At 43.9% G+C, this 25,109-nt stretch overlaps 2 protein-coding genes and 1 long non-coding RNA gene across 6 annotated transcripts in view; 2 read left to right on the top strand and 1 right to left on the bottom strand.

Annotated features, from left to right (window-relative positions):
• Window positions 1–25,109, top strand: part of immp2l (inner mitochondrial membrane peptidase subunit 2) — a 222,933-nt gene that overhangs the window by 46,625 nt on the left and 151,199 nt on the right. For all 4 annotated transcript variants that reach the window (XM_085464970.1, XM_085464969.1, XM_085464967.1 and 1 more), the window contains one exon: window positions 8,722–8,825. In XM_085464970.1, the coding sequence (XP_085321096.1) occupies window positions 8,722–8,825 (104 nt within the window). The remainder of the gene's footprint in view (window positions 1–8,721; window positions 8,826–25,109) is intronic.
• On the bottom strand, window positions 4,505–5,545 carry LOC146706750 (uncharacterized). The gene is made up of 2 exons (XR_014921774.1): window positions 5,274–5,545; window positions 4,505–4,738 (listed from the first exon to the last, which is right to left on the bottom strand). It is a non-coding gene; the product is annotated as an uncharacterized LOC146706750 (long non-coding RNA).
• On the top strand, window positions 13,857–15,568 carry LOC146706749 (general transcription factor II-I repeat domain-containing protein 2-like). Its single transcript, XM_085465284.1, has one exon. It carries the CDS (start codon window positions 13,945–13,947, stop codon window positions 15,442–15,444), a length of 1,500 nt encoding a protein of 499 aa, XP_085321410.1. The 5' UTR covers window positions 13,857–13,944; the 3' UTR covers window positions 15,445–15,568.

Raw genomic sequence — 25,109 nt, 5'->3', positions numbered from 1 at the left:
CTAAAGTCCACAGTAACTACATACATAGCAAAAAATAGAAAATCATTTGTTTGTTTTTTAGACATATTTCTAGTTACAGAATAGATTTCAGAGGTTTGTCCCTCAAAACTGTAAATGCAAAAAAGTTGCACAAAATAGTTTACAGGAAATTTATTTGGAGTGTCTTTGTAGTTTCATTTTTGAGATATTTTTTTATAAACTTTCAGAAAAACGAAAATAAATATTATTTGAAAAAAAAAAACAGCATCAAAATAAACTATTTCCAACAGTGAAATTTAAGTTTAAGCCTCCCAGAAATTTTACAGAAAGACATAAAGTCAAACACGACTTTCAAAAACACCAGTAAACCTTTGAAAGGTCCTGCAGGGAGAAAACTACATTTCCCACAGAAAATGGCGTCACTTCCAGTTTTCGAAGGTAATAGCGGCCACGCCAGTTTGCGCCGACGTTTATTCGATTGTAGGAAGTGATATGAACAGCTGATCAAAGCGTGTTTCTGGATTTTAATGGTTTTGTTGTTGCCAACGCTTTTTATGCGATTTTTGCAAAAAGCCGTTTGTGGATGAGACCGTGACCTACGACAAGTTGAATGTGTGTTACGTAAGAACAACTCCTTGTTATTGCGCTATCTTACGTGGTTGCAATTTTACTGGCATTTAAAAATAGTTACACAAAACAGAGCGTGCATGCTCCGATGGGCTTAAAAAGATGTGCTGGTGACATTAATAAGTTAACTTCCACAGTCTGTATTATTATTAACATTTTTATAGCTTTCCTTTGTGGTCTTAAATAATCTGCTTTCATATAAACATCCTTTGGTTTCAGGCTTGTTTCACACTACAAGCATCATTGGTGTCATCATGCTACAGCTTTCACACACACACACACACACACACACACACACACACACACACACACACACACACACACACACACACGTGTGTTGTTGTTTTTGGATCCAGAGAATATGCAGGTCACAGCTTTACTTCCTCCAGACTGACTTTGTGTTTCACTGCGACAGCACTCTTATCAGCAGAGTGAAATGTTTGGGGTGAAGGTCTCAACACTCTGAGCTGCTCTCTAAGTTTTCTAATAGTCAAACCAGTAAACCTGGACACTGTCCCATTAAAAGTTTGTGTTCAGCACTTTGGAACAAACCGAAAGTCTCAAAGTGCCCGGGGACCCGAGAGGCTCGATCACAAGGCTGAAGTAGGTCAGACAGGTAGTCTTTTTTTAAGACAATAAAGAACTTTAAAGAAAAGTAAAAGGATTTTAAAATCAATACATAACCTGACAGGTAACCAGAGAAAACAGGAGTGATGGGCAGGAGTGAAGGTGTCATCAATCATCCCACACATGGGAGCAAGCATCAGGGATTCGGGTTTCTTGCACCTGCGTGAGTGTGACGGACTACAAACGCTGTGTCGGCGGTCGCGCTCCTCCTGAAGAAAGACTTCAGCCAGAACATGGTATACCGTCTTTAGACGTCAACGAGCTGTCTGACTTCCTCTTTAGTCTCGTAAATCCTCTTTTTCGCGGATGCCTGCAGGGTAAAAATGATCCTAACACCTGTGAGAACAGCCGCACTGATCATTTTAACTCGAGTTCAATAAATTTGCTTTACATGTTTACGTAAAGACCCTACAGTAATGTGGACAACACCCCAGCAATTAGACCACCCCAATAAACCTCCGACAGAACCAGGCTCGGTGAGGCGAGAGAGACGGGGAAATGCTTCCAGTAAAATACTTGAACCTTCATTTGTGACGTTTTTATTGGAAGAGTCCGCGTGCCGTGCAGACCGGGCGGCGTACAGCGGTGACCTTTGCTTAAAGACGTTCCCCGCAGTGTTTTGTACTTTGCAGCTATTTTTAGACTTTAAAATACAGGCATGTGTGTCCTCTAGACTTTGCAACATGCATTTTTAATGATAAACCCACAGGTGGTTTCTGCAGGGTCCAGGAGGTATTTTCCCTTTTACAGAGGTCACTGCATCGTAACAGGCAGCAGTGCGTCTGTGTTCTGGTTCCGGGTCAGTCCCAGATCAATCAGCTGCAGTCTTTCTGGGAAAGCAGAGTCACTGCAGCACTTTCACAATCAGTGCATCATTATTATTGTGAATATAAATGTGGCTGAAGCTGGTGAAGTATCCGTCTCTAGCTGATAAATCGAACTTACCGGCTAACAGCGTTCATATTTGTTTTGGGTCTGACAGGAAAGTGATATTCTATCAATTACCCGGCAGGCGTGAAATGGCCTGCGCACGCACTGTTAAATGAAAGAGTCGCCGTGCGTCATGTTGCATGCTGGTGTGATTGGGCTTCGTCACGCATGGATCCTTTGATGAAGTGACATGAACAGAGTTGTAACAGTAATGATTTTGTTGTTTGTAGTGGTGTCAGACAAGCGAGGGGGGGGGTCATCGGCGAGCGTGTGAAGAGCTGTCTCAGAGGACACGGGTATGCCCAGCTACAACACGGCGAGATGAAATGCTTGGTTTAGAGACAGCCCAGCTGACTGTAAACTAACCACGTGGGATCTGTCTTTACTCTCAAACATAATTTCTTCAATCCAAAATATTGGAAACTTATTTGTTGGCACGATTTATCACCCAAACAATTTTTGGCTGCTTTTGGCACTCGTGGCTCCGTTACCCCTCTGAACGATGCTGTGCGGTCCAGATGTGACTCGACAGTCATGACCTGGTCAGTCTTGATGTGGGTTAGGGCTGGTGTTGTGTGAGCCAGATGTGGCATGAAGCTCTTATTGTCTTGTCATTCAGGCTGACAGATCATCCCCCTAAAGTGCAGATTCCCTGACCAGTTGCGAGTAGTTGGCCGCCCAGGTGATTTGTAAAACCCATGAAGACTGGCGAGTGACGCCCTGGCAGCAGCCAGTTGCTGGGGAAGGTTTGTGCCCAGTTTGTGAGTGGTTTCTGGAGACGGCTGACTGCAAAAAGGTTCGTGGTTCTTCGTCTAAAACCAGAACGGCCCCGTTTTTACAGATCTACAAGCTTTCCAAAGATGCATAAGGCCAAAGCTGACAGCTCTGACTTCTTCTTAAATGAAACTTTTGTGCTGCTTTCTGATGTTTCTTTACTCTTGGTTTGGGTTGTTGTCATTTAGGCACAAGCTGCTTCCTTAGGCTCACAGATACTCATGGTTTAGGGTAAAACCTCAACCTTACAGAGACAGTTTAGGAGCCACATCTTAGCTCCAGCATATAAAGTTGGGCAGCTCACCAGTGGCTGGCTCTGAAATGTGAAATAATAAGAAGACCTGAATCACAGCCATTGTTCACAGCTGTGAAACTTGATTTTCATGCTTTATTGGACTAAACCGAAACAATGGCTGCCTGGAAGGTAGGAGATCGATCCGAGAACACGTTATTTCCTCCGTCTAATGGGCTTAAATATGAAACCACTAATGCATGTTCCCCTTTAAAGCCTGATATTAAACTTTCTGGCTTTACATAGCAGTTACATTTTCAATTAAGACCCAACTACTGAAATCCAGCAGCTGCACCAAGTAAAGAGCTGACACACGAAGTTTTCTTATATAGGTTTTGTTTTACATTTGGCGTCAGGGTTATATGTGGTATTTCTTCAGATGAAGTTTAATTCTAAACTCGCTGCATTTGTTTTGGGAGAAAATGTCCCTGAAGGTGCCGTATGCAGAGTTCTGCCATCCATAAATCAGCAGCACATATAGTTCAGTACATTGCTATAATAACCATAAGGGAACTCATTAAGCTGGGGTGATAATTCAAAGTAAAACCGAGTCATCGGGGTGTGGGGAGGCTGAGCAGAAGATTAAAGAAACCGGGACCGATGCAGGGAGGTTGAAACTGGGTTTTAATTGTTACAAAATTATATGTATGATAGTCATTAGTGGCAACATTCAAGTTTTCTATGATGCAGGTGTTACCTTAACATGTAAATGCACAGACTGTAAATAATTTTAATGTTTGCTGAAATTGTCCCAAGGATTGATCATTGATCCAAGGTCCTACCCTCACCTAGTACCATTACCCCTGTATAGTTGAACTGGGCTTCCTCTGAAGGGACTTGGCTTTAGAGCTGGGGTGGGAGTTCAGAGCAAACCCTCTGCTCCTCCACATTCAAAGGAGCCAACTGAGATGCTTCAGCATCTCCTGGACTCTACACAGCAAATCCAGCATGTCCAAATTAACACTGTCAGATTTGATTTCAACACTATTAAAGTGTCTATATGGGTCCACACCAGAGAGTGTTAATTTAACTCTTTTTGGAGAGTTGGTACGTTAACTCTGATTTAGTGTTAAACACCAAATCTGTCTGGAGTTGATAATTTAACACTCGGTGTTAAGAGTTTATATATTAACTCTCAAAGAGTATTTTAGTTTAACTACGTAAGAGTTATCTTCTAATTCATTCCAAAAAGCGGGAATTTTACTGTTCTGAACTTCTAGAAATTTCTTTTGGAAATAAACATTTGCTAAAAAGATGCAATGGTTTTTGAAAAACTTTTATTCTGAACTGTGCACCACAATTTCAAAACATTTTCTGAAAGATGTAACAGTGTACATGTTCTCACTTTCATTAGAATTTTGTTTATCAAAAGGTCTGACATGGTAAATGCAAATAACAGCATTCTCATCACTTATTTCTTCAATACAATATGCATGTCCTTCATTCATCACTTTGTGGAACTTCAACGCACTTCTGCTCTCCCCCATATTCCATCTTCACAAGCATATCCTGTGCGGAGATTGAATAAAAATTAGTTGACACTAATTAATGGCACAAATAATCCAGTAAACAATTGCAGCACAGTAAAAAAAAAAAGGAATCCTCTTTGAGCCATTACTTGTGTAAAGTATTTTCCTTTTTCATTTTTACCTAAACCGTGTGCACAAAACTCTGGAGGGATCTAAATGCTACCGTAGAATCCAGTCAGGATGTCAGCTACTGCTGTTTGCTCGTTTTTTGTTTTTTTTTTTATGGGCGATCGTTTTCAGGCTTCAAGTAGCACCATTATACCAACATTTCACATTCTAGACATTGTTTTAGGTGTATTTGACCAAAAGTTTGACTGAAAATTCACATGCAAGCTTTTTTCAAGGCTGTGGTATTTGCCCGCAAACAATACCTTTCAGCTAGCTAAAACAGAATATTATGCTATCACCGAGCAACATGGCTAATGCCTTTCACACAGCTTTGTCTCAACTCCAAAGAGCCACAGAAGTAAAAGCTCATAATAATAATTGAAACAATCTTTGAAAAAATGACTTACCAAGCATGGCAAACAACTCGAATATGTAGAGCAAAATGTTCTGAAACGGCTTCACTTCAGCTTCGATTGGAGCCGTGCTGGGGGCGGAGTCTGTGAATTTACTCTGTTGGTGTCATAGCCCCTCTAGGAGTTCAGAGTTAAGAGGTCAAGAGTTAATGTTTCCATTGTAACACCTCCAGATTTGACAGAGAAACACTCATTTTTAACACTCGATTTTAACTACTATCATTTTACACCTCAGAGTTACATTAAAAAAATGTGACTCTGCTTAGAGTAAAATTAACTCTACTTTTTCAAGGAGACTATTAACACCAAAAAATTTAACACTTTTGAATTTGCTGTGTAGATGACGTGTTCAAGAATGCTCTGGCAGGTGACCCTGGAGTAGGAATAGGACACGCCGGAAGAGGTCAAGCAGGCATCCGGGGGGAGGAGGCTTGGCTTTCTCTGCTTTGACCGCTGACTGTGACGCATGATAAACATCAGATAATAGATTAATAGGTGGACAAATGTTGGATTAACACAATTATGAAGGTGAATATCAGGGCTGCCACGATTAGTCGACTAGTCACGATTACATCGACTATCAGAATCGTCGACGACTGATTTAATAGTCGACGCATCGTTTGAAGCTTTGTAAGATCACAAAAGACGCAGGAATAATAGCAGGATTTAAGAGTGTAATAACGGACTGAAACAGAAGATGGCAGCACTGCATGTACAAGGATACCAGCTGCCGTTAAACCCCGAAGAAGAAGAAGCAGCGTCCCAGAATTCATAGCGCAGCCCAGCGCAGTTTCCAACAATGGTGGCAGCTAGTTAGTTTTAATATTACTCTTATTATTCTTTCTGGGTCACAAAATAAACGTTTAACATATTTTCAGGCGAGAATGTAGCTGTGTAAACCTCAAATATCTGCTCAGTTTATCAGGACACCACATATTTTCAAAAGCGCTCCGACATTTTCGGAGACGTCTGTTACCCACTAGCTCGATAGCTAGCCGGGGGCTAGGCTCACTAGAGCCGTGAGAACACCGGACTCCTGGCAAATCATCTTCAACCGTCTTTCACTACTCAGGTTAAACATGATATATGAGTCACTTAGATAACTTAAAATGTTATTGTTTGGCTTTTTTTCAGTATTTTATTTGTTCCTGAGTAAATCGGTTTGGCTGAGATTAAAGTTATAGTTTTTACACAGCTGAATAAACGTCAAGCAGACAGCTGATCATCAGAAGTGTGAGATGCTCAGAATATACTCCAGTGTCCTGTTATATTTTAGATAGCAAGGAGTTTATTAAACTTCACCGAAACAATCTGCAAATTTCATTAAAAATTAATAAACTATCATCTTGTCTTTATTTTTAGTTAGCACAGACCTTAAACAGTTAAAGCTGTAAGCTAATGATAGTTATATAAGAGCAGATGCTGCTGGTGCAATAAGCTGTACGTTTTATGTCCAATGGATGATGATCTGATTAGTCGACTAATCGCAAAAATAATTGGTGACTAGTCGACTATCAAAATAATCGTTTGTGGCAGCCCTAATGAAGATGCTGCAGAGGATGGAGATGTGCTGTTTGGTGCCATCCATGAAGCAGATGATTTACAGGCAGTATGAGAATAATGAAACTATCTCAGACAGTATACCAACGACCTTAAACCCCTACATGGAGTCTGTAGGTCTGGTGTCTTTCTGCTCTTATTGCTTAGAGCTGACCCTGAACTGTTAACAGTGCCCAGCCTTCAGATGAGAAAACCTTTTTATGTAGGTAACCCCCTGACACTGACCTCTGGGTAAACATTAACATTTTAATCTGAATAAAGATTTAGCAAACACATCTATAATTGTGTTACCGGGTGAATATTGAGGAGGAACGGCCTCATGGGGGTCAATGTTGGGATTCTGTAGGGGGTGTGTGGATATCGCCAGTTGTTAAAGCAAACCAAATAAAAGTTTTGCCCTGCGTAAACATCACGTTTCTCGCCAACGGATGTGTGTCTCCCTTTCTATTTACCGGTTGTGCTGATGTATTGTGTGAGAGCACGGTGCCTGCTGTTTACTCTGCGGGAGACCAGATAATTTCTGTAGATAATGCACACTGCTGTGCAAAAAGTTTATATGCATCTGATGCTCAGATTCCTATCTGTCGGGGACGCGTGGGATCATCTCGGATGCATTGTGCAGCACAACAATGAGCCCCAACATTCATCCAGAGTGATAAAGGACTATCATCAAGCAGAGAAGAACAAGCAGTCCTGGAACAGATGGTGTGGACCCCACAAAGCCCCCGATCTCAGCATCGTGGAGTCATTCTGGGATTGCAGAAAGAGATGGGGGAAAGTTTAGATGTTACTGCCAACTCGTATGGAAAAGGGAAAACTTTCCCTCGAACAGTGAATGCGTATACATCATGTAAAAGACTAACAGGACTCTCACGTGTCATATGGACTTTTTCATGCGGTTGCTGTGACAGCCCTTGTCCAGTCTCTGGATCCAACCATGGAGGAGTTTTCAGTAGGAGAGTCTACAGTTCTCAAACCCACGCATGGTCCATTAGCTCCAGTGTGTGAGCAGCTGAATGCTGCTTGTTTCTTTGGACTGCACAGAGTCCTGAGTTTGCGCCCTGGGCTCGGACTATCAGTGCAGAGCCGGCGCCCGTGGGAGAACCTTATGCAGAAATGACCCGGACCATGTTGATGCCATCTCTCGCCTGCGCAGTGTACATCTAAAAGCAACCCAACCTCACCAGGCTTGGCTCCCTGTGTGCTCGTCTTCTCCCACAAAGTGACGTTCTGGTCAAGCTAAACTAAAATCATAAACCAGCGGTCCCCAATCTTTTTTGCGCGACACACCGGTCCTACGATATTTTCACAGACTGGCCTTTAAGGGGTCGCAGATAAATACAGCAAAATAAAACCAGTACCAGTACAAAAAAAAGAAAATGTATTCATAACACACGGGAAAAGACCCAGGGAAACTGAGGTAACGATAAAAGTGATAAAAAATAACGGTAAAAACGCTGAAAACCATAAATTTCACACCCGAACCTCAACTCTCGCGGCCTGCTACCGAACGACTCGAGGTTGGGGACCGCTGTCACAAACCATACCTGATTTTTAATTCGGCTGCTCTCCCTCCAATCTAGTCTTCTTGTTCGGCGGCTACTTTTCAACGGCTTCCTGTTCTGACCATAGATCTCAAAATTGCACCGAAGACAAAGACTGGCTTCTGAACGTGAGAGATTTTTGGCCACACCCACAAACTGTTGTCTTGCTATCAGCCAGATTTGAGCTGTTTTCCCAGTCAGTTTAGTGCTACCCCAGGAGAAGACCATAAGAACTGAGATTATTTTTAACTAATAGGTTCCTGTCATTGCAAAGATTGTACACATAACATCTATGAACAGTGATTTTCTATAAACTGTGTTTGTGGTTCTGTGTTCAGCCATTCCTCAACCCAGAGGGGGGGTCCAAGTGTGACGTCGTCCTGCTGAATCGTTGGAGTGTGAGAAACTACCAGGTCCAACGAGGTGACATCGTGTCTGTTGTGTGAGTAAATAAACCAAACGACACACGTGTGCATGAAATGGTTGTTTTGTTGAGAAATTATCGGACGGTGATGATGTAAACAAAACCCCCGGTGCGTCTTTCACTCACGTTTCACGTGTACGTTTGTTTTTGTGTGGACGAGTCTCAGAAGTCGCTCTACGGCTACACAGCTAAGCTGCTGGGTTTGTGTTGATGCAGAAACCTTTTCACAGCCTCATATTCAACACCATCACTGAGTATAAAGACGTGTTTGAACAAAATACCTGCAAGAAAAGGACAACAAAAAACCAGCGTGTCAGAATGATCTGAAAGTGACAGATAACAAATATCTGCTGGAGAAATCAAACGAAGCCACGAAACGCTGTGATTAACAGCGGCTGCGGTATTTTAAAAAGTTTGCGAGCTCTGATGGGGAACGTGTTCCCAACACTTGTTTTGTTGTGTGTCTCTCTGTAGATGGCGGCTGCTTTGGAAAGCTTAGCGCAGCGAGAACAATAGGAGCGCTCTTTATCTGACATTTCACGGGTACAAGGAGATGAGTCACTTATAAAACTAATATAATTTTTTTATCAAAGCTGAGCCGTTGGTCTAACAGTTGGATTATAGCTGTGATAACACACTGCAGCCTCAAAGTCAGAAACACATTAAAGCAGGGATGTATGCACGTTTTCTTCCAGTGTTTTCCTTTTGTTAAACGGACACTCGGTCCGTTAAAAGGATTTCTGGAAGTGACTTTTAAGTTTTAACTAGAAACTAAGTTTGTTCCTCCCAGTTTGGAGGCTAAATCACTTTTGATGATTTTGCTATACAACTTGTGATTGGAAAGTTTGGTCGGTCCATTGATCCATCCGTCTAAGATTTGGACAAAGGAAGGATTGTAAGTCTGCTAACTCGGGGAGTGGTGAGTTTTGCATTTATATGGATTTTTTGCGTATTCTGTGTGCAGGCAAACGATGGCCACCGCACTGTGGTGCATAAGATAAGATAAGATGAACTAATACCACAGTGCGGTCTATGAGTCTTTTGCCCAAGGTAGAATATTAATTAGAGCTCCTCTAAGTCTCGAAATTCTTGACTCCATGAACATTGAATAAAACAACAAGGATGCTCGTGGTTCGAGTTTGGACTCTTCGACTGAAAACTGTGACTCGGCCGGATGCCCCGGTCTCGTCTCCAGGTAAGTCAGATTCCCACATCCGCTTCGTGCGCGGCGGATTCTGCTCCGAGTGAACCAAACATAACAAACAGCGAGTGTGGTCCATCGAAAGAGCACCGACGCACACAGAGCCTTCGCTGCTCATTAGACAAATCTCGCTGGAGAATCACAAGTTTGAGTTTTTGCATCCGAGTGCAGCCGGAATGTCTCAGCCGTCCGTCCTCAGTCCCAGACGTCCGCCGCTCCATCGATGTTCCTGTGAGCGTCACACACACTGATTCAACCTGTTCAAACTGGAGAAGCTGCAGTCCCTCCAGCTGCTCCGAGACCCACAAAACTGAGATTTCACAATGAAATTGACAGATTTAACAGCCTTTTCCAGCTGTTTGATGGCGTGACGATGATTCTGTCATTTTCCCCCTAATTTTTTGTTATTTGAGGCAATCTGTGACAGGAGGCAGGAAGACGAGTCCTCCTCTGTGATTTTGCCCGGATGGCAGCTCCTCTCTGCTCAAGAGTCGGCGCTTTTGTAGGAAAAGATGTTTCTAAAAGTGTGTTCCTGTCGGTGCACGGAGCACAGCAGCTCCGAACCGTAATTTAGCCTAATCTGAGTCTGAGAGCTGCTCACTTTGAGCCCCTATATTGTAGCTGAATGCATAAAGAGGCCTCTTTCTGGAGGAGGGGAGGCAGAGCAGCATCACACAGCTGCACAGCCATATACAGATGGAAAGGGAAATGGGGACACTGGTCGTGTAAAGTTCACCTGAGTGCAGAATCTCTCTGACATTTAGACTCGATCTGCTGTTTTTGTGGCGTTATCAGCTCAGTGCACCTCAGCCCTCCTCCCGTCTCTGCCTTTTTCTCTGTTTGTCTTCCAATCTTAAATCACCACCCGTTTACGTGGCAGCCCTTTGAAGAAGAGGGGGATCTTTCCTCAAAGCAGCAGATAGCGAGTCCTCCACATGTGAAAGTGATCTGTATCGCCTCACCTCATCACTGGGGATTGTGTTCAAATCTCTCGTAAAGCCGCGTCTATCATCCTGCGAGGCCGCCTCGGATTTAAATTTCAAACGTGCGACTACGCTGCGGGCGAGGCCGACTCGGGCTTGTAATTGGCACTCGTTTTAAGGAAGATCGTTCGGGGGAATGTGCCGGTCCGTAGAGTAAAGTCTTATTTACGCTGTTTGGCACGTGCTGGAGAAGGAAAGCGATTGCGTCCCTTTCTTTCTGGAGAGCTCGGCGCTTCCGTGGCTGTTTGTTTGGTGAAGACCAAACCTGATTGATTTTACGTTCGACCATTTTCCTCTGAGCGGCCTCGGAACAGATTTGTGCAAAACATCATTTTCTCCAGGACGGGGAGGAAATGTTTCAGGCGGGTTATAAATCTGCACCACGAACGACGTATGGAGTCCCGTGCTCCTGCGCTCCTTTTGTTTTGCAGGGTTTGAAAGCTTTAATGACGGCTATCCTAGATCGTCGGGTAACGTGGTGAGATGAGCCCCAACCCAAAGTTAGTTAGATGTGAACTTTTCCACCACTTCTCCAGACTTTTGTCTCAGAGGCAAAGCGACGTTCAATCAGGTTCAGCAGCCTGGAGAAGTGCCAGGAAAGCACCGAAAATTCATCCCAGTACTGTCATCTGTGAACTGGGTGTTACACTGGTGAGAAGAGTCACTTTTACCAACTCCCAGCTCCTCCTGTTACATTTCAGAGGGGATCTACTCCACCTTTCCTTATTTTCTGTCAAACACATCCTGTTCCAAAGCTGGATGAGTGGGAGAGATGTGGTCAGAAGACCCACCCACCTGCTGGTCAGGCCTTCTGTTTATGAGGGGAAGCCAATCATAAAGACAAGTTGGTGTAAAGAGAGAGCAGCTTCGACAGCTCATGTCAAATGGAGCATAAACTGAGGGGCTGTGAGACCCTGTGTGAGGTAAATAATGATTATGAACTTTAATAAGTTACAGTTTTGTGATGTGCTGGGTTCATGTTGTAAAGGGGACAGTCGAACAGCGGCAGACTGACGTCCTTTTTGTAAAGAGTCGTCTGCGTTGCCAACTGGAGACACGCAGAGAAACGAAACCTGAAATAATTCGATTCAACTTTATTTATACAGTTGAATCGGTCAACAGTCGCCTCAAGGCGCTTTATATTGTACAATAGATCGTACAATAACATACAGAGAAAACCCAACAATCATGTGACCCCCTATGAGCAAGCACTTTGGCGACAGTGGGAAGGAAAAACTCCCTTTTAACAGGAAGAAACCTCCAGCAGAACCAGGCTCAGGGAGGGGCGGGGCCATCTGCTGTGATTGGTTGGGGAGAGAGAAGGAAGACAGGATAAAGACATGCTGTGGAAGAGAGACAGAGGTTAATAACAGAGGTCTGTTAACACATAGTGAGTGAAGAAGAATCATGTCAAGTAACAGCTGGTCGGGTAACCGGTTTTATGACGACCTGTGTTCTGTAGTTTCCCTGAAATCACGTTGAGGTTTTATTCTTGGCTCGAGTTGGAGATCCTAATCACGAGTTCTGGTCGAACGTTTCACTGTCGTTCTTGTTTTTCTAGCTCAGACTGGAAATAATCTAGTATTTCTAGTACTTTAACAAAACACTCAAATAATGAAGGAGAGGATGCTAAAATATATAAATGAAATGTAAGTACAGGTTATACTTGTTTAACGTTGGGCCTTTCCTAAACCTGATGTAGGTTTTTGGTGTCTGCAAGTCAGAATAAAACACAAATATCACAAATATGAAGCAAGATACAAACTGATAAACTTGTGATTCATGCTGAACCTTAGAAACAGGGCTGTGAAGAAAGGATTTGGCCACATTCTGATTTCTTACTTTCATGTTGTTTCAGTTCATCGAACAAACTTTAAGACAAAAGATAACCAAGTAAATGCAACATGCAGAGTTCAATTTCACAATCCAGACCTGATCTCTGTCACACCTGCTGAAAAAAATAAAGTGAAGCAGGCTGAAAGATCTCAAACAGCAGCACATCACGCCGCGACCCAGTCAGTGACACCATCAGTCGGTCACAGAGACTTTTTAAGGCTCCAGAGAACCACAGTGAGAGCTGTTATCCACGCACGGAGGAAACCTGGAACGGGGCTGAGCCTTCCCACCTCCCCAACCTCTGATCGAAAAATACGAAGGTTTGGCAGCGGCCGAGTTGAAGTTGGACTGACTGAGGTCATGACAAAGAATCTCGGACGTGATATGAAGGAGTCACTGACGTTGTTAGGTTCAGGGGCAGGTCGCCTCTACATGGCTTTAACGCATCGTTCCTCCTCTTGATGTCCCGTGTGCCGAACTACCAGCTCGTGTGTTTCTGTCGTCGGCGCCGTCTGCCATGTTGGTTTTGATGCCCTGCGATGAGAGTGATTCTAGAGGCTACACCAGGCATGGGCGAACTACGGCCCGGGGGCCACGTGCGGCCCGTTAAACGTTTTGATCCGGCCCGCCAAACTTGAAAAAAAAATGTAATAAATTAACCTTGTTAATGTTTTATTTCCCCTGCAATTCTGATGTTTCCTCACTAGATGGCGCACTCTAGATATATTGGCTTTGTTGAGGTGAAGCGGCGTAGGCTTATTACTCCACGTTTGCACTTTACCCTGTGACCTACCGCCCCTCTATGAAGATGAGCGGACCCAAGAAAAGGAAAGTGGACAGAGAATGTCGAGTGTTCAAAAAGGAGTGGACAACTAAATATTTTTTCACTGAACACCGATCATCTGCTGTTTGCCTGATATGCCAAGAAACTGTGGCGGTTTTTAAAGAGTATAATATTAGCCGTCACTTTGCCACAAAGCACACAAATTATGCTAGCAAGCTCTCAACAAAAGAACAGGAATCTGCTGCTGAGAAGTTGGCAGCTAATTTGAAGGCTCAGCAAAGTTTTTTTCACCGTCAAACTGCCATTCAAGAGTCAAGTACCAAGGCCAGTTTTATGCTTTCATTCAAAATAGCAAAGGCCAGCAAACCACTGTCAGAGGGCGAGTTTTTAAAAGAATGTATGGTAGAGACAGCAGGTATTTTGTGCCCGGAGACCAAAGACAAATTTGAGAAAATCAGTTTATCACGGCAGACAGTGACTCGCCGTGTAGAACTAATAGATGAAGATATCACCAGCATATTAAACAAAAAGGCAAAGTCATTCACTTTTTATTCTGTAGCACTGGATGAAAGCAACGATGTCAAAGACACTGCTCAGCTCCTCATTTTTATCCGAGGAATCAACGAAACCTTTGAAATAACGGAGGAGTTTTTGACAATGGAGTCTCTGAAAGGACAAACACGGGGAGAGGACTTGTTTGAACGAGTGTCTGCTGCCATCGAAAACATGAAGCTTCCCTGGAGTAAGCTTGTTAACGTCACCACAGATGGATCTCCAAATTTAACGGGAAAAAACGTCGGCCTGCTGAGGAGAATCCAGAATAAAGTGAAAGATGAAAACTCTGACCAGGATGTGATTTTCCTCCACTGCATCATCCACCAGGAATCTCTATGTAAATCGGTGTTACAGCTGAATCATGTTGTGAATCCTGTGGTGAAACTTGTCAACTTCATACGCGCACGGGGACTTCAGCACCGTCAGTTCATTGCGTTCCTGGAGGAAACTGATGCGGATCACCAGGACCTGCTTTATCACTCCCGTGTCCGCTGGTTGAGTTTGGGCAAAGTGTTTCAACGAGTGTGGGAGCTCAAAGAGGAGATTGGCGTGTTTTTGGAGCGGCAGGGGAAGACTGATGAATTTCCTGAGCTGAGCAACAAGAGCTGGATGTGTGACTTTGCGTTTGCTACGGACATATTTTCACACTTGAATGAGCTCAACGTGAAACTGCAGGGGAAGGAGCAGTTTGTGCATGACATGCACACAAACGTGAAAGCCTTCAAATCCAAGCTGGCTTTATTCTCCAGGCAGATTTTGAACAAGTCATTCACTCATTTTCCTACACTAGCCACGCTGAAAGAGGCCGGAGCAAAAGTAAAGAAATACAGTGAGTCACTGGATGCACTGCACGGAGAATTCTGCCGTCGGTTTTTGGATTTCGATAAAATTGACAAGTCACTTCAATTGGTGGCCTTTCCTCTGTCACAAGACCCCGAAACAGCTCCAGAGGAGCTTCAGCTCGAACTCATCGACCTTCAGTCCGACCCTGCCTTAAAAGAGAAGTTCAGCTCTCTGAAACTAAATGACTTCTATGCTTCACTCAATGATGCCGCGTTTCCAAATCTAAGGCGAAGAGCGCAGATGATGTTGGCTTTGTTCGGCTCTACCTTCGTGTGTGAACAGACATTCAGCGTCATGAACATCAACAAAGCCAGCCACAGATCCAAGTTAACAGACCTACACCTCAGATCCATCCTGAGAATCGCCACAACAAAACTAACTCCAGACTTTGATGCGCTGGCTAAAAAAGGAGACCAACAACACTGCTCCCATTAAAATGTGTGTCTCCGTGATACGCACGTTGTTAAAATGAACAGTGCACGCAGATCAAATATAACGCTTCACAGACTGACTTGCTGCAACTGTTTCGAACTTGCACTGGTCGTTGTTGACTTTTGGCACCGGGGAAACAAATTGAATAAAAGGAACAGGACAAGTACATCTGCATCTCCTACCGTTTTTGGGGAAAAAAAAAAAAAAGTTAGGAGGAGAGTGATGTGATATCCTGAAGGATAACAGAACTTTCAGTGCTTTAAAATAAAATGTTCATTTATTTGATTTTCAGTGTTTAAAGGCTCATTTCGAAGTCAGAGATTTTATTGTAATGCTTTTCTTCATTTAAAAAAAATGAAATTAAAGCACATGTTTTCTCCATATCCCAAGATGTGTATTTTTCCCCCAATGAGGTGATGTTTTCAAAGCATGCCATCTATCTACTCCTGTTCCGGCCCATTTGTCAAATGTTAGAACTCAATGTGGCCCACGAATCAAAAAGTTTGCCCACCCCTGGGCTACACGTATGAAATGAGAAGGGCGTGCTTTTGCATTGTGACGTGTGCCGTTTACGCGTCGGGTCTCTGCGAGTCATGGCGCGCTGAACATGGCTTCAGTCGTGTTTCTGGGGTTGCTGGTGTTGTTAGAAGAGGACGTGTGGAAACGTCTTCCCACTGTGGAGATTTGTGGCAGGTAACGCAGCACAGATTTGACGTGTCTCAGCTCCTGAGGGTATTCACGGGCTCCCCAACAGGACGTTCGAGTGTTAATTTCATTCCCTGGTTATTATCGTAATGAGATGAAATGTAAGCCTGACTGTTATAATCACGGGCTTCATTCCCACGTCTGTAATCTTCAGCACCTACGGCACACTGAGACTTTTAACCCTCTCCAGGCAGACGTTGCCGATTTGCAACAGTTAAAAACTAACAACCTGATCACCCCACATACGAGTTTTTTTACTCAGAAGCACCACTGCAGGACTCGGTCGTGCATAGCAACAAAAAGTTTAATTTGAGCCTGAGAGGGTTGAGGTGTGAAACTAAAATCTTCCCCCTTCTGCAGCTCTTTGAGCATCGTTTCATCCTTCAACAGTAATTTCAATAAGCATTGTCGTTTCAGCGCAAAGACTCTTTCTTGTTATCTCTCTATACCTACATGCCTCTTTCTCCAACGTCTCCAGAGATCAGGACACGTGTCAAAGTCTCAGTTAGTCGTTTCTTAAAATTATTATTTTCTGAGGCGTAGACTGTTGAGGCGAGGAAGCAAAAAAAGCCTGTGGGGTTTCTATAAGCGTCTCAAATACAGATGCAAACGACAGGAGAGAAGAAACCCGGTGAAAACAGCGAGGCGGAAATAACGAAGGGAGTCAAAGAAATGAGCGCCGTGCTCGTGTGCTGAAGGAGTTCAAACTGAAGGAGCTGGAATAACAGTTATTGCAACAAATTGCGTTTTTGCTGCACGTTGTTTAAAAAGAGGTGAAGCATTGCTCATGATGCCACAGCAGCTGGTTTCCTTCGTCTAAACGAGGCGACTCCCAGCAGAACAGGTCACTCTGTAACACCACTGCAGTGATATTCATTCATACTCAAAGAAAATTACGAGGGGTTTGCTAAACGTAGTATTGTAACCGAGGTGTTCACTGAGCAGCACACTAATGCGTTTCAAACTCTGGATGGGTGGGCGTGCACAGCCCAGTTTATTTAAAGGTCGACACTTAGGATGAATTTTGAGACATAAAATGACAAAAAGCTGTTTTGGGTCTTGGAGTCCAATTAAACTTTCCACATATTTCAAACAAGATTCCCCAGATTGTGTCAGATGTCTTTGTTTTTCAGTATAAATCATTTTCTTCCAGTGCAAGCTCGTCTTATCCAGTCGCGTTGGTCTGTGAGATTTCCCACCAAAACAACGCTATCAGCTTATTGGATCTCACATCTATAAGAGCTGCAGTACTTCCTCATTAACTTAAAAACCTATCAGCTGAATTCAGCCATAAATAAAGTCAGTGTCTTTTACTGTAACACATATTATGAGGATCTGCCTCCTAATAATTGGAAAAACTGACTCCTGCTCTCAGATTCACTTGAAGTTTCATATCCCTGCACTAAGATGAGTATCTGTGGAGTAATAATTCTCCAGTCGTCTTGGAGAGGTGCTCAGCAGACGTGTGACGTGCTTTTAAAACCATTTCACCTTTCAGGTAGATGTCTACTCTTTTTCATGCTCTCAGCCTTAAATGACTGTTATTACTCTTCATCAGTGTCACACATGTAACCAGTAGGTGGCCGCCTCTAAATACCAGTAGGTTCTTATAACCGTATTAAATGCAGGTCACTGTGCCCCATTGAATAGAAATAATGGGTTGAGTGTTTCCAAGTGAAAACAGCAGGAAAATGAGACATTAGGAGGCTGATGGGCAGCAGACGCATGTCCTCCTGCAGGCTGCTAATGGTAACGTAACATTAGAGACCGATAACAGGGAAGAAGTTTAATGTTGTATTTCAATGGTTGTTTGGTTCGTTTCATTCCAATCTTGCACCACAAGAAACTTTCAATAATAATTAACCAACAGTCTTAATTTAATTACTGCTCATGTTTTGTTTGTGAGGTGTCAAAGATTTATCGTGTTGAGGAAAACATTGTAGATTTTTATAAAAATATAGACGCGGTAAGCATGCACGGTAGCACTGACACACAAAGCGCAACCTTTACAGCACACCAACACAACCGGCCAACAACAGCGACGACCAGTAACGCTGCCAAACACCAACCAGCGGCAACGACAGGCCAAAGACGAGAAGGAGAAGAAGGAGCAAGCGCCGTCGGCTGCAGGCGTCCTCCAGCAACAGCTTCGCTTCATGCCAAGTGGCTTTATTGTCATTCCAACTGTGTGCAGTGGTACAGCACAGGACTACATAAAGTGCAAAAACTGCAAAAATAGGAATGTGCAAAAAGTAGCTTCATGCCTCTCCAGCTGTGACAGAGTCTTGTCATCATGGTGGTGACCAGCAACTTTGACAAACTGGTGATAATTGATGTCCTGGGAGTTCAAAGATCATCAGTAGGGTTGATGTACGCCTGTTTCCACACTGTCGCACACTTTAAATGTGATTGTTTACATAACAAAGACTCGATTAGTAATCGCAGATTACTGGTTAGAAGCTCGAGGAGGCGGTGCTTACTGTGGATATAAGGCTTTTTTTTAACCCGGCGTTGGCTGAGACGAGCGACCTGATCAAAAACAGGAAGAGGAAACAATGTTGGATTTCTGCTGTAAGGCTCAGAAACCATAAAAATAACACGATTTCACTCGTAGGATGAACCTGAAAGAACGTTTGATTTTTCTATAACAAAATGATGTTTTCCTACTTTTGCGCCTGAAACTCAGTTTAATGGAAACCAAGTTAATTGGACTTTACTTCCCCGCGGCAGTCACTACACCTTCACGGTACGATCGCACAGCTTCACACGGCTTAATCTGCTGTCATGCGTCAGACAGCAGCTGCCTCCTTCAACACATTTCATAAAAGAGAGGGCGAGCGAGGAAATGAGCGGAACGGCTGCGGTGTCTGTGTTCACCCGCTACGTTTATATATTTATTTCTCATCCGATTCCTGTTCAGCAGAGCAGGAAATGAAGTATTCACATCTTCTTAGAGCTCAGATTTATGGCCTTGCTGATTGCTAATTGGCTAGTGAATAATCACGTGTAGTACAGTGAAGACCAGAGAGCGGAGGGACCTCGTCGCTGTGGTTTACTGCTGAAGAGTGTTTGTGACGTTCCTCCTCACCTGTCTCAGGTGGTCATTAAAGGTGTCTTGCTGTGACACCTGGATGAAGTTCATCAAATTAGATAGAAACGTTTTAGATCTGCTTTTAGAACAAGAGTGCATGGTTTCATTGTTTCCAGTCTTCATCTCCAGACGTGAAGCTTTATTAGCTCAGCTCGGCATAATAAATGGATGAATTTGAAGATTGTGTTCAGAACTTACCCACCAATCATCTGATTTGATCATTAAGTGTCATCAAGCGTTCAGTAATGGCTGCCGTCCGCGAACGAGAAACTCTTCACAGCTAATTATGTGTTCTTGTCTTTGTTGAAGGTAAATAATCATTTAGAGCAGCGGTCCCCAGCCCCCGGGCCTCGGACCGGTACCGGTCCGTGAGTCGTGTGGTACCGGGCCGCGAGAGTTGAGGCTCAGGTGTGAAATGTATAGTTTTCAGGGTTTTTATTGGTTTTCAGCGTTATTTTGTTATCGTTTTTATCGTTTACTCTGTTTTCCTGGGTCTTTTCATGTGTGTTATGAATAAATATTTTTTCGGTACCGGTACCAGTTTTATTTTGTTGTATTTATCCGCGACACCTTAAAGGCCGGTCCGTGAAAATATTGTCGGGCATAAACCGGTCCGTGGCGCAAAAAAGGTTGGAGACCGCTGATTTGGATCAAACAGCATGTAAGCACGCCGAGTGAAATGCTGACACACGTTTATGCTAACGCAACGAGCCAGAGTCCGCTCTTTGTCCTGCTGCCAAAGTATAATTCCAGCACAGTTGGTGGAGAATAGCAGGAGACCCAAATCTGAGAGACGGCACATGAGTCCATGCTGGGCTCTGAAGCTGATTTCCATTAAACTGGTGTTACAGGCGGGCTAATTAAACGGGCCCACAGAGGTTTCAGTCTTAAAGAAGCAAAAACACTTCTCAGCTTCTCAGCAGTGAATGAGACATTCAGCTCAGTTTACCTGCTGGGAGCACACCTGATCTATATAATACATGCAGTATGTGTTCTGTACACATGTACTGTTTACCTTCAGATCCCCCCCACTGTCACTCAGCACCTGATCCCACAGGGCTACGTATTCAGCCACCAGCTGCACACCAACCCACCCAACCACCGTCATCATCATGTATACCGATGATGCCACCGTGGTTGGGCTCATCTCTGATGGAGGTGAGACAGCGTAGAGGGCGGAGGCAGACGACCTGTCCCGCTCAGAGACCGTCCTTAAAACCAAAGAAGTCGTAGTGGACAGACACAGGTCCACTGTCCTGTCGTTATGGATGGAGAACAGGTGGAATCCGTCTCCACCTTCAGGTTCAGGTTCCTTTGCAGAATCAAAAGTTAATCCCAGTTGTTGCTCTGACAGATGGATTGTCACTGACTTTGGTTAACCTCAAGATTGTGGCTTTTAGTGAGTCCTGTTTCCTGTAACACCAGTACGAGAGTCCGCTTCACCCCGTCCCAGCGATTAGCCTGTGGCAGGTGCTAACTGTCATCTTCCCACAGCCTCCCTGAAGCCTGTTCATAGGCAACCTAACAACACCGCTGAACACACTAATCACAGCTCTCGCCTACATTATAACACTCCTCACCTACTGGATCGTTTTTAAACTCTAAGTACTCTCATGTGCTGCTAATGCATTGTTAACTTCAGAGTCCAGAGCAAACAATGACGGCTTCCTGTTGAGGACCTGACTTGAAGTGAATCATTAAATTTATGTTTGCTTTTCATCGACTCTCGTTCTGAAGTACTCGCGCGCTTTCTTTGAGCCACAGCTGGATTAAACCCCACCCCTGCTGGCCTGCCTGGTTGCTGTCCAGCGATTGGTCACCACGCTGTCTCCTTGTGAGAACCCTGATTGGACATCCTACAGCCGGTACTTCAGTTACCGATCAAATCAAAGAGTGTAATCAGACCTCTGTATGATTACAGGTGTAACTGTGACCGATTATCAAGATGAGTAAAGTCGCACACCTGTTGCTGTCGAACTACTTCGACCAAAACCGCCGTTTGCTCCTCCTCAGTGATGTAGTTGCTGTGGGATGAGACTACAAATGGAGAGCGCTACATACAAGACAACATAATATCTGCTCCTGCCCTAATGTTCTGCCTGCACATGCTTATCCACGCCTGATATTGATGCAATTAAAAGATAAAACACTCGGAGGTAAACCCATTTATTTCTCTTTCTGTCTGTGTCCTTTCTTCTCTGCATGCTGGCTAATACGGGAGACGTCGTCAGCGTCCAACCACACGGCGCCTTCTTTGTTTTCCTCCCAGTATCTCGTACTGGCATCAAAGCAGCACACGGCTCTCCTCTAATGTTTCCTTGTCTGCCCGTTTAGTGGCGGCGGATGCCTCCCTCCCAGCACCCGTTAGTCAGTTGACATATTGAGGGCACGATGAAGGCTGTACGTTAACGCTGCAGGGAGCGACACACTTAAAGGAAGCAGGTGGGAAAAGAAAGGGAAAAAGTTCTTTCTATCAGGATGTCGTTTCAACTTTTTGGCATAAATACACGATAAAAATCCCACATTGGAAATGTGGATGTCGCCACAGAGTGACTAACCCAGCCCAGTATGACCTCAGAGCGCTTTATTAATGTCAGGCCGGCAGAGTTGAGCTCAGCTGTAACTCGGCACTTTAAGGCGTTTCTGTTTGCAGGCTCCGTTTAGTCATGTGCTCATCACGCACAGTGTGTGCTTTGCTACCAGTTAAAGTGCTACACCTGAGAAACCCTCCTTCTCAAAGGTTTTCAAGGCGATTAGGATAAAATAGAATAGGATAGAATAGAATAGGATAAAATAGAATAGGATAGAATAATCCTTTAATTGTCCCACAACGGGTAATTTGGTTGTATCAGCAGCAAAAAAACACACATATACAAAAAGAACAGGACATAGAACAGAAAACAAAAAAACACAATTGTTACATATTTGCATCATGACAACAGTTACCAGAGCAGAGTTGTTCAAACTAGCGTACAGATAGTGTGCAGACAGAGCAGGACACTGAAAGATGTTTAAATAGTTAAGAATAGGGCTGCTCGATTATGGCAAAAATGATAATCACGATTATTTTCACTGAAATTGAGATCTCGATTATTTGATGATATTTATTTAACAATAACAATGTGTTGAATAATGACTTTAAAGATTGTCATAAAATAATATAAAACAGTGCAAATACTGATAACAGTGCAAATGTTTGCAATATAAGAAATAAATGAAAAATGTAAACATCTGTGTTTAGTGAGCTTTGCAGTGTTGCTCTGTGGTGCAGCTACGACACCGTAGCAAAGTTTACACACTATGTCTACTTGATCCACGTCTGACTGAACCCATGTTTCCACACCACTGAAGTTTTTTACCTCTTTTCAACCAACGGCCGTCACTCTCCTCTCCAAATAACTTCTGCTCAGCTTTCCGAGCTTCCCTCGGGTCCTCTTAATCAGCGGTCCCCAACCCCCGGGCCTCGGACCGGTACCGGTGCGTGAGTCGTTTGGTACCGGGCCGCGAGAGTTGAGGCTCAGCTGTGAAATGTTTGGTTTTCAGGGTTTTTATCGGTTTTCAGCGTTATTTTGTTATCGTTTTGATCGTTTACTCGGTTTCCCTGGGTCTTTTCACGTGTGTTATCAATAAATCTTCTTTTTTTCGGTACCGGTACTAGTTTTATTTTGTTGTATTTATCCGCAACACATTAAAGGCCGGTCCGTGAAAATATTGTCGGGCATAAACCGGTCCGTGGCGCAAAAAAGGTTGGAGACCGCTGGTGTAAATTGTTGTGACACGTGTTCGAAACACAGAGAGGTGCGCTCGATTTGCCACACAGAGCAGCGCGAGAGTACAGCACGAGGGAGGGGCTAATAATCGGCTCAGTCATTTTTAATGATCGTTGAAAGCTCAGATCGTAATCGAGATTAAAATTCGATTAATCGAGCAGCCCTAGTTAAGAATATTTAGAATAAGTAGAAAAGTGCAGATTGTGTGATTGTACCTGTGCATTAAAAAGTAGACATGTAACTTCCAATAAGTTAGTTTATATATAAGCTGAGAAAAGTAATGTGCAGTTACAACAGTAGAAGTTATTACAGCGCACATGTAAACATCTGTGTTTGTTGGGAGCAGTTCTGATTGTACAGTCTGACAGCTGCAGGGAGGAAGGACCTGCAGAAACGCTCCTTCATGCATCGAGGATGCAGCAGTCTGTCACTGAAGCAGCTCTGCAGCAACATCTACATGCATGGGCTGGGAGACTCTGTCCATCAGAGATGTTATTTTGGCCAGAGTCCTTCTGTCTCCACCACCTGCACTGGGTCCAGGGTGCATCCCAGAACAGAGCTGGCCTTCCTGATGAGTTTATCCAGCCTCTTCCTCTCAGCTGCCGATAAACTGCTGCTCCAACATACCACACTGAAAAAAATGACAGATGCCACCAGAGTCATAGAAGGTCTTTAAAAGCGCTCCCTGGACTCCAAATGACCTCAGCCGCCTCAGCAGGTAGCGTCTGCTCTGACCCTTCCTGTACAGAGCATCAGTGTTGTGGCTCCAGTCCAGTTTATTACTCAGGTGAACACCCAGGTACCTATGAGAGTCCACTATCTCCATGTCCACTCCCTGGATGTTCACCGGTGTCAGTGTGGAGGCTCTGCACACTGACACTGGTGAACATCCAGGGAGTGGATGTTGCACCTTTGCACTGTTTAGGCCAGACGCAAAGAAGACGCCACACACGCGACGGTTTAAGCTGAACATGTGGCGATGAGCTGGAAGTCCCAGCTGCTCCACATCCTTTAAGCCAGCGCTGGAAACGAGCTTTGATCCAGGCTAATTCCTCTGCTGCCAGGAGGCGTTCCCCCGCCCCCCCCGAGCTCCCAGCAGGCTTTGTGTCGCCAGCGTTTTAACACAGTTCCGTTAATTGGTCCTGTGGTGGTGCTGCATTAAAACCAGAGCAGAGAATCAAACAAAGTGTGAACGCGCTGCACAGGAGTCCTGCTTTAAACCTGGTTTCACTCTGTCATCAGGTGCAGCCACACGTCATGAAGAATTAGTGGAGGAATTTCCTTTTATATGCGTGAGTTATAGAACCAAGAAGTGGAATTTTGAGTGTAGTTTTACTGTTGAATCAATACATCGTTTTATAGAGCCGAGACATTTACTGCAGTGCGATATGCAGCGTAGCAGCGCCCCATTAAATCACAGCTCCCAGCAGTTCATCTCAAGGTAATGATGACAAATTAAAATGACATAAAATAAAGTAAATTTAAGATCATATTTTTAATGCTGGCTTTTAGCTCTGGCATACAGACGTGCTGATGGCGTCCGTGCACTCGGAGGATTACCTCCAGCTTAATGTTCTTCGGTTTAAGTCGGAATTAAAAGTGGAAGCATAAACATGGATGTGGATTTATGGATTTGTGACTTTGCTCGACTGTTTTTTTCCCACAAAAGCTGTTTAAGATTCTTCTTCTTTGATTTTGGGGTAAGACTTGATGATGAGATGACAGACGAGTGAAGTTTAGATATTTGCTGAGTGGGCGTCCATCTCAATATTTCCTCCAGTGTCCGAACAAAATAAAACATTTAAACAAGTTAAAAACGGGTTTTTCCTTTTCCACGGATGCAAAGAAGACATTTGAAGCAAAAAGTAGAAAATGCAAGAATATTGTTGTTTGTTGGCGTCTAGAAGTTTGTTGTACACGTACAATGACAATAAGAGGCTATTTTATTCTGTTGTGCCGATCACAGTGTGTCGGTGCTTGTTTTTATCACGTTACTGCAGCAGGGAGTCGGGTTCAGAGACCCAGGATGGGCTGGCGTCCCCCTTCCTGCTCACTGGGAGCTGCTCTAACACTCAGTTTAGCTTCACCTGTTTTTCTGCAGT

The sequence above is a fragment of the Copadichromis virginalis genome, linkage group LG7 (genome assembly GCF_057382275.1).
Source record: "Copadichromis virginalis isolate Kocher_CV1m ecotype Utaka linkage group LG7, C_Virginalis_male_GT1.1, whole genome shotgun sequence".
Classification (NCBI taxonomy): Eukaryota; Metazoa; Chordata; class Actinopteri; order Cichliformes; family Cichlidae; genus Copadichromis; species Copadichromis virginalis.
Note: the sequence above shows the minus strand (reverse complement) of the source record. Positions and strands in the feature narration are given on the sequence as shown.

What these genes read in the sequence shown, in the direction of transcription:
- LOC146706749 (XM_085465284.1), top strand. Translation starts at nt 13,945, where the DNA reads ATGCTTTCATTCAAAATAGCAAAGGCCAGCAAACCACTGTCAGAGGGC.